Consider the following 9,416-nt stretch of genomic DNA (forward strand, 5'->3'; position numbering starts at 1 on the left):
AAAATGAGAAATAATGAAGAATAATACTAAATAGGAATAAAAAATTTTGAATGTCGAAATAACATTATCCGTCACTAATTTTCTGTTCGTTTAAGCATATTTCACTGCAGATACAATTTAAGAAGATGGAAATGCAAAACTTTTGCTGTTTGCTTGAAAGGAAACTAAGGTAATGACGTAAATGAAAATGCGGGATTGCTTACCAACTCCCATCTCTCAATATTAGGAGAGATTTGAAGGGATTTGGTGTAATATTATTATATTACCCTTATGGCTTTAATAATAATAACAATAATAATAATAATAATATTATTATTATTATTATAAATAGTATAATAATAATAATACAATTTTTTTCATATTAAAAATTTATTTTTATTTTTTCTTTTCTTATAATAACTTTTAGAATTACATATAATATTAATAATTATAATTTTATATTATTTTTATGGGAATTTTAATAATCTTCAATTCTTGTTAATTAAAATTTTTAACTTTTACTAATTATAAATTAATAATTATAATTTTATATTACTTTAATAACTAGGGGCATTTTGATAATCTTTAATTTCTACCAATTAAACTAAATTTTTAAATCTGTCACATCAATCAAATCCTACACTAATTCTCATAAACTTTACTCTCAAATCCACTCTCAATTACCCACAAATTCACTGAAAAAACAACAAAAAAATTACTCTCAAATTCATTTAAATCATCTCTCCCAAATCATCTTCTTCCCATCACTACAAAAGAACACCCCTAAAATATTCATGTGTCAATGGTTTTTAGGAAATTGCTTCCAACGAATTATTGCTGATCTTTTAAGTACTCTACATCCACTTTCCACGAGGCTACTTCAATAGCAAGGAGAATGAGTAAAGTATGGTGTGAGAGTGAGACAATAATATTTTATTTTATTAAGTGTTAAAATGGTTAAAAAATCCACGTCATTTATTTGTATTCAAATTCAAAAGACATCAAATTTAACAAATAAATTCCGTATTTTATTTTCTTAACAAATCAGAAATCATAGGTCATCTTTATTTAAGAATTCTTTCTATCTAGAACTTGGTTGATCTGTCTTGTAATGGCAAATTCCTTTCTAGTTTTGTTTTTCATATATAAATTTTGAATCCAAAACTTCATAACAAAAACGAGTTCAGTCAATTTTGAATCTAAAATCAACATTAGAACAGAACTATGGACCAAAATTTAATAAAACAAAAACACAAAAAACGAGTTAACTAACAAACGACAGCGTTGCATAGATGAAAATTTCTTCTAGCACCCCGTATTTTCTTCCTACACTCTCCTATATTTTTAAAATTGAATTGTTGTAATTATCCTTTCAAGAATATTATTTTTACCCCCTTTAGATTGTACTATTCTAATCGATGCATATAAGGTACGGGAAGAAGTTCCTTAGATTGATGCATATTTGTTTTTTTTTTTCTATTGTTCCATTGCTCCAAGCAGCCCAATGGACTGGTGCAAAAATCCAACTATACAGTGTTTCTTCCTATACCATCCTGCATTTCTTCCCACATCCCCATATTCCAAAAATAATTTTTTCAGTGGATTTTTAAACCTTTAAAATTATTTTTTTTTAAAAAATTTTTAACAAATTTTAAAATTTATTGAAGAAAAAAAATTCAACGAGTTTCAAAATCTATTATTTATTTTTTTAAAACTTTAATGAATTTTTAATTCGTTAAAAACTTGAAAAATTCTTTAATAAATTTCGAATTCGTTGAAAAAATAAATGAAATATAAAATTTCTTAAAATACAAAAGATAATTTTGAAATTTAAAAAAAAAATAAGATGCAGAAAGATATGTAAAGTGGTGTATTTTAGAAAAAGTATTTAAATCTAATAGCCTCTAATATTATGATTTGTTTTTTATTCAATGTCACAATATTAATAAATTCATATATTATTGTAACACAAATGTGCACTTTCTCACTAATACCTTAATTAATTTAAACTATGATGAATTGTTAATGCCTCTGGTGTTATATTAAAAGGTAATAAAATTTAAGTATAATCTAACACCATAAATTTAATTCAATAGTTAATATTTATTCATCAACTATTTTTTTTTTGTTTATAATATCTTTTTACTAAAATTCTATCAACTTCTAAAAACATGGATTCACATCCAACAAACCTTATTTAACAAGTTCCATTATATGTAATTACATACTTTCTATTTTTACTATAATTAAAGAAAATAATTATTTTACTTATGTGTTTATATGTTTGGTTCTTATGATAAAGAGATCACATGTTAGTAATATTAAATAAAAATAAAGAAAATAAAAAATATATGTCAGATTTTACTTCATTTAGGTTATTGAGTTCATCTCTCATCTACCTACAGTGTATTTTTGTAGTTGTAATAAACCATTAACACTGTTTTTTAGGCTTAATAATTCTTTATAAATTTAAGTATTTTAAATTGATTGTCTATTGCTTTTTTATTTATTTACTGAGTATTTCTTAAAATTTTATAATTTTCAATTGAATATTTCTTACTTTATTTTTTTTTAATTGAGTGATGTAATTATCATCATTTCTCAGTTATTTTGTTTCCTCGTCTCCTTTATATAAGATGTGAAATTTTATAATTAAAACAACAAAAATCACTATAATGTTTGTCTTTACATTAATCATTGTTTTATCATAAACCTCATATGTAATAAGTAAAAAAAAAAAAAGGAAGTAAGACAATGTAACAAAATATCATTCACATCACTAAAATAATTAAAAAAATTAAACTAGATATATTTAAAATATATAAAGCTTTTGAGTAAATAATTTGAATGATACATAACTCATTTAAAAAAATATTAAACTTTGGAGAAAATAAAAAAAGAAGAAGTAAAGAGTCCATTAAAAACTTCCGAAATATTTAAAATTTAATTAAAGATTTTTTTATTTATTTATAATCTATGCTTTGAATTTTGTTTTACTTTTATGAATATTTGACCTAAATAAGCATCACATTTACGTAAGAATGGTTTGGAAGCCCCAAATTCCCCCTGAAATTTGGAGGTTTCAGTTAACTCCTTTTCGGAGATGGAAGGGAAAGATTGGGACGATGAAGAGTGCGATGACACTCTGACCATGACCACCGTTTCTCGCCACTGTTTCGGCGACGATTCTGAAACTCCGAGCTTCTCCATCTCCATCATTGAGGTTCTTCACTTCCTAACATCTCTACGCAGACCAAATTTCCCAACTAACTAACGATTACTCTTCTTCTGTTACTTCCGTGGCTTCAACGCAGAACATGAAGGAAGATTATGGCCTATTCGTCTGGCCCTGCAGTGTAGTTCTTGCCGAGTACGTGTGGCAGCAGAAGCATCGGTTTTCAGGAGCTACCGTTGTTGAGGTACGTCTTATTGTAACAAAAATTCGTGATAATGTGTCTTTTATCATCGTTTTTTCTTATTATATTCATGCAGCTGGGTGCTGGAACTTCCTTGCCTGGCTTGGTTGCTGCAAAACTCGGTGCTCGTGTCACTCTTACCGATAACTCCACCAGATTAGAGGTGTTACATTAATGCTGTGAAGTTACTGTTACTCGAAAAAGAAACATATTTTTGTTCCCTTTACTTCTGTTAAATATTGATTTTGGTTCCTAGAGTTTCAAATCAATGAATTTAATCTCTTTAGCTTGGGAAAATATGGGAATTTGGTCATTTTTTGAACTTTTTAATGATAAAAAATGCCACTGAATGTTTAAGTTTAGTTTAAGGATGCAAATGAACGAACTAAAGTCTCGCATTTCTAATGTAAGAGGATTAAAATTTTCAAGTTGAAAGTACGGGTCTAAAGCCCAAGTCGATTAAAAGTGTTTGACTTTGAGTCTGGCTGGATATGCACAGATGCGATGTTGATAAAATTTGGAAGAAGAACTTTGTTGTTCATTGGATTCTTATCCAGTTTGAATAAATTGTCCTTCATTTGAAGATATATGTGATCTTTAAAATAAATAAAGTAATTGCCAACATGACTATGTTCTTCATTAACAGTATTGTTATATGATTATTGTAAGCAAATGATTAAACTATTGGCCGGATCCCGAAATTTAGTAGATATACTATTCGTCGACTGCATCATGTTATGTTTTGGACTTGCAGGTTCTTGACAACATGAGAAGAGTTTGTGAGTTGAACAAGCTTGAGTGCAATGTAAGCTATCATTATAGTGATTGTTTCAACATATTCCAAATAACGAAGCCTGTGGTGAAAATGTGCGTTGTTGAATGTGTTAATGTTTCAGTAAAATATTATGGAAGTCTGTGTGTGACATGGAATTTCCAAAAGGTGGTGAACGAGTGGAAGCTTAATGCTTATTTGTGGATGTTCATGATGTTGAAATTTTCTTATATTGTTAATTGTTTATGTTTTCTAAATGTTTTGGCTTCTATTTGTAGGTGTTGGGATTGACATGGGGTGTTTGGGATGCACCCTTATTCAGTTTACAGCCCACACTTATTCTAGGGGCCGATGTGTTGTACGATTCTAATGGTGAGACGAAAAAGGAGTGCATTACTTATTACCTTATGGATTGCCTTCCTCTGTGAATTGGACTAAAGTTTGTTTTTTGCACATAATTTAGCCTTTGATGACCTCTTTGCTACTGTGACATTCTTGCTCCAGAATTCTCCTGGGTCGATTTTTATAACGTCATACCATAATCGAAGGTACCTTTCAGTCTATATGATCCTCTGAATTAGTGAGGAAGTTTCGTTGTTACTTCACAAGCAGAATATTTATTTTAGCTAATTAATTATTTGCAGTGGGCATCACCTTATTGAGTTTTTGATGGGAAAATGGGGCTTAAAGTGTTTGAAACTTCTTGACGGGTTTTCCTTCCTTCCATCTGATAAAGCATCACTACTAAGTGGTAACATTCAATTGGCAGAGATAACTCCTATCTCAAAAGATAATGCTTGAGGTAGCTCAAAACTGTGAAAAAATTAGCAGTTTTTTTGGTCGGGCGGCTGTTGTTATACAAATTCTTGTTGCTTTCTTGCATCTCATATCTATATGATCAAGAAATTGTTTAGGACATGATCACGCTACAGAAATGCCTCCTAAAATGGATATCATACTTCTCTGCTATACATTAGGTGAAGAAAAAACAATTTCTTTTTATTTTGTGGTTCCTTAATCTTGAGAAATAGTATAAGGCAACAATCTTTGTGGATGGGGAACTGGGATGGCAATTGTTGATGAAAACTTTAGTGTTATTTAGTTCAACATGTTTTTCAGGTATATTTAGTTTAATTTTTCTCTAAGATCACTTGGTGTGTTGTTTCTCATTTGTAAAAGGATGTTTACAGGTTGATATTTGCAGTGCTGTTAAGTGGCTAGAGCCTGAAAACCACATATAATTGTTGAGTTGATGATTTAAGAAAAATTTCTTTTGCAATGAAGGTAGTCACATTTTTCGCAACATTTCATCCTATATCTCAGAAACAACATCTTCGAACCGATAACAGTTTTGGGAGGAAAATGGGAAAGTGAACATTCAGACATGAACTATGCCTAAAAGTACCATATGCGCCAATAATGTTCTTTGAGGCTACATTGGATATATTCATGATAAGACATAGTAGCATTATTACTATGGAAGAAAATCATATCTGCCAATTTCCAAATCATAGTCGTTTGTGAGTTAAGTTTGTTTGGCTCGATTCTCACAAAAGTTGAGTTCTTAATCTTTACCTTGACTCTCATCCTTTGATTAAGCAGGGATACCTTCATTTGTCCGAGCTGAACCTTGCTTGACTCATTACTCAAGACTACCAAACTGATATTTAGGACTGCTAAATTAATTTCCCAAGACTTGCTTAATATTTTATTAACTTGAGATAAACATACCGATTTCTTTTTGTTGAGGAAAAAGATGCAATATTTTGCCCTTGTGGGAACTTTTTTCCACTAACTTCGTACTGAATAATATGGAACATCAACTTTCAAATTGATTTAATTTTTTAATTGATTACTCTGCAGTCCTTCCTAACCTCTTGGCCCCCGTTGATGTTACTCATTTTGATCATGGACTTTGCGAAAGCCTGATAAAAGGCCTTTTGTGAGGTGGCAAACTTCGTAACCAGATTCTTGGTATCTGGGTTATCGAGCAAAGCTTGATCAGAAGAAAACAAGCCTTTATTTTGGAGAATCAACCTGTAATATGTATTGTCAAAAGTTGCTGAAGAAGGATCCATAGTGGTGCCTGCATTTTTTGCCTGATTTTTTAGTGGACAAATTGATTTCAGTTTTGCTGCAAATGACGGATTTAATGAAGGATCAACATCATGTGTAGCATTAAAGCTGTGCAGTCTGCTCTTGAAAGACGAGCAATGAGAGAAACCCAGAGTATGCCCCCCTACACGAGTTAAAAGATATTTTAATCTAAACTCTATTTAGATATAAATTGGAATAAATGAAAAATGTTAAGTTTTGGTAGTTTTGACTTTAGGGATGACTTGCCTGACAGAGCTACCAAGTCTTCCCCAGACAGTCCTCTTTGAGAGAAACTTTGCCGCAGTTGTGATAAGTTGAAGGTTGGAGCTGGTAACTGTATGGTTTCACTGGCCTTAGATGTTCTTCCATCCTTTCTTCCTTTAGGAACATCCCATGTAGGTCCTCCAGACTGTAAAATATATTTATACCATTAGTCAAGACTTGTAAATACAAGTTAGCTTAGCTGCATTTATCAATTCTTAAAGACATAACAGTCGTTTAGAATTTAAATGATGAGAAATTTGGTACTTTAAGTAGATTACTTACCAGAAAAACTGCGTCCCTTGCTGCTAGAGCTAGGATATCAGCACAAGAGACCACACCAGGGCATGCAGCTTCTAATGCTTTCTTTGCTGCATCGATGACATAGAATGCATGCAAAGAAACGTTTGGTGGCCCATCTTTTTCTGCTTTGCTGTTTCCTTTTGAATTTAGCAGCACGGAGGCATCACACCCCTTCAAGAAAACAGGGGAACAAATAAGAAAAAATGATTTGCTTGATGACACATCAAATGAAGCCGAAACAGACAGTCAAGAGGAAAGGAGAGAGTCAAAATTCTGTTACCCGAACGAAACAATCATGGAAGTGCATTCGAAGAAGTGCTGCTGGAACAGTTTTGTCCTTAGCAGTGGCATCCTTCACTGCCTTGGCAACAATGCACTCCACTTTAGGGCATGAATTTTCATAGTGGTTTAAGCTCAGTGAGTTTCCGGTAGAAACTACTGAAAGTATGATGACCAAGTTCAAGAAAGCAGCCATGGTAGCCATGCCAATTTGAGTACTTTGATGATTTTAAGCTTTTAGCTGTGGAAATTAACGATGGGGGAAATGGTTTTTTATAGAGATAACAAGAGGTTAATCATTGTATGAGATATCGTGGCCCTGGAAATCAATTCGTTAAGAAGTACTATCAATGAAGAGTAGTAATGTTGAAGCATTCTCGTTACAAAAAGACAATCCACTTTATGTTCCGTGGACTAAATGAAGGTTATTAAACTTTTCTAGTAGCTTTCTGTGGCTTATGATATGTGATGGTCCTCTTTTATTACTTTTTTCACGTTACTCTGAATCAGAATAATGTAATTACATATTCATGCTGAATCCAGGCTTAAGCTATAGTTTCATGGTCTCCTCTCATCAAGGGTACGGTTGGTAAGATCGCAATTTCATCCCCTACTCCATAATACACCATTATGATTCATCGATTATGACAATTACACTTGGTCTTCTCATATTGCCATTGTGTCGAATGTGAACTATTTGATTTTAGCCCCAGCAACTTTTTGTGATAGAGCACTTGAGATATCAAGTTTAGACTTTTTGACGGAAATTGAGGACAACAACCACATGCCCCAATTGTCCCTGTGCTATTCTATTTCACTGTAATGTTTGCATTTGCAATTTTTTTTTTTTGTGAAACTCATTTATGATTATTTAAAACTATTATTCATAATTTGTGAGAAAAGCACTTGATGTTTCTTTCTTCTGGATTTTAACTTTTTCTTTAGAAAGTATTTATCTGAATTCTTTATAGAGAATTAATTGAAAATAAATCCATGTTTTTCTTTAGATGGCACGACACAGGAATAATAAGCAAAGGAAACTGCGCCTCAGATATAGGAATGTATGCGGTAGTTAAGGTTGAGCCATCGCAATTTTTGTTTTTTTGTTTTTTTTTTCTGTGCCAAAGCTTGCATTGCAAGTCTTTGTTAGTTATAATGGTAGCCAGGTCTTATCAAAACTACAATTATTATTATTGTAGGAGCTTTCCTGCTTATGTGAATCATAGTTCAGAGGAATCTAATTATTAACAGTACTAATTTGAGTCCAGAGAGTCCGGTAGCATTTGTAAAAAGCAAATAGTAAAATGAGATTTTTTATATGTTTAAGATGAAAAAAAGTAGCTTATTCAATCAGTGGTGCTATATTCACGTAATGAAGTGTCTGTAGTGCACTCTTGGCCTAAAAAAAAGGCAAGTAAATAAGCTGATTGTTTGTCAAAAGATGAATGGATGATACATAGAGTTGCTTGGTGTTGCTAGTAATGCGTGTTGTGCAGTTCCTATGTCTACTGAAACTGTGTATAAATCTAAGAAATTGTACTCTTAATCTTTTACCAGAATACCATTATACTCAAATCACTGTTAACACTAAATATGAATATTTATTTAAAGGTTTAATTAGTAATTTAGTTTTAATATTTAGGTCTTTAATTTTTTATTTATTTTTATTTTTTTACACAATTGAATCTTTATTTTTAAAAAATATTAATTAAGTCAGTTTTTGTTAAAAAATTCTATGTAGCCACTTTCATTAAATTGACATTAATATTATTTGAAAGTATCATGTATTAAAATTTGGATATGTCATTTATCAAAATTTGGAATTATCTTTTTACTTGAAAGGTATCATGTGTTAATAAGAGAGATTGTGAGATAAAAGGTAATGGTTGACAAGTGATAAATTTATATTTTAACAATACTTTTAAACATTAAGTATTTTTACCAGACCAGAAATTCAATTAAAAAGTACAAATATAAAAACAATGAATATTTGAATTAGAATTCAAATTATTAATAGTTAAAATGTTTTTTACTATTTTGTTGGCACTAATTCTTTTGGTTAGATTAAATTCCTAGAAAGGATGAATGTCAATAATGTTTTTAATTTATATGTTGTTTCTAAATTATATTAGAATTTGTTTATACAATTCCGAACCAAGAACAATGATTACATAGGAACCCTAACTGTTGTGCTATTACTTTATTTGAATTGTTTGTAAGAAAAAGATGACAACTAATAGGATAAATAATGTAGTAAGGCTTTTCATAAAGGTAAAGTTGTAAAGCTTTATTTTCCAAAGATATAAAGA

At 30.7% G+C, this 9,416-nt stretch overlaps 2 protein-coding genes across 8 annotated transcripts; one reads left to right on the plus strand and one right to left on the minus strand.

The window, feature by feature from the left end:
- Positions 1-3,004: 3,004 nt before the first annotated feature.
- LOC106777814 (methyltransferase-like protein 23) lies at positions 3,005-8,472 on the plus strand. 7 transcript variants are annotated; one of them, XM_022787450.1, is made up of 9 exons: positions 3,006-3,202; positions 3,294-3,398; positions 3,472-3,558; positions 4,150-4,200; positions 4,446-4,539; positions 4,631-4,715; positions 4,812-4,969; positions 7,651-7,696; positions 8,115-8,472. In XM_022787450.1, exons 1-7 carry the CDS (start codon positions 3,083-3,085, stop codon positions 4,966-4,968), a joined length of 699 nt encoding a protein of 232 aa, XP_022643171.1. In that variant the 5' UTR covers positions 3,006-3,082; the 3' UTR covers position 4,969; positions 7,651-7,696; positions 8,115-8,472. The 7 variants fall into 7 exon arrangements, with proteins under 7 accessions (XP_014521067.1, XP_022643171.1, XP_022643172.1 ...); XM_022787451.1 differs by lacking the exon at positions 7,651-7,696 and having other exon boundaries at positions 8,115-8,469; XM_022787449.1 differs by lacking the exon at positions 8,115-8,472 and having other exon boundaries at positions 7,651-8,098.
- On the minus strand, positions 5,577-7,639 carry LOC106777813 (peroxidase 64-like). The gene is made up of 4 exons (XM_014665579.2): positions 7,109-7,639; positions 6,811-6,999; positions 6,511-6,673; positions 5,577-6,406 (listed from the first exon to the last, which is right to left on the minus strand). The coding sequence occupies exons 1-4, from the start codon at positions 7,310-7,312 to the stop codon at positions 6,012-6,014; spliced, it is 951 nt and encodes a 316-aa protein (XP_014521065.1). The 5' UTR covers positions 7,313-7,639; the 3' UTR covers positions 5,577-6,011.
- Positions 8,473-9,416: the final 944 nt, after the last annotated feature.

This window comes from Vigna radiata, chromosome 11 (genome assembly GCF_000741045.1).
Source record: "Vigna radiata var. radiata cultivar VC1973A chromosome 11, Vradiata_ver6, whole genome shotgun sequence".
Lineage (NCBI taxonomy): Eukaryota > Viridiplantae > Streptophyta > Magnoliopsida > Fabales > Fabaceae > Vigna > Vigna radiata.

Coding starts and splice junctions, on each gene's coding strand:
- LOC106777814 (XM_022787450.1), top strand. CDS start 3,083: ATGGAAGGGAAAGATTGGGACGATGAAGAGTGCGATGACACTCTGACC. Junction 4,540..4,630: donor TGTGTTGTACGATTCTAATG/GTGAGACGAAAA, acceptor CACATAATTTAG/CCTTTGATGACCTCTTTGCT. Junction 4,716..4,811: donor ACGTCATACCATAATCGAAG/GTACCTTTCAGT, acceptor AATTATTTGCAG/TGGGCATCACCTTATTGAGT.
- LOC106777813 (XM_014665579.2), bottom strand. CDS start 7,312: ATGGCTACCATGGCTGCTTTCTTGAACTTGGTCATCATACTTTCAGTA. Junction 7,000..7,108: donor TCCATGATTGTTTCGTTCGG/GTAACAGAATTT, acceptor GTTTTCTTGAAG/GGGTGTGATGCCTCCGTGCT. Junction 6,407..6,510: donor AGACTTGGTAGCTCTGTCAG/GCAAGTCATCCC, acceptor TAACTCGTGTAG/GGGGGCATACTCTGGGTTTC.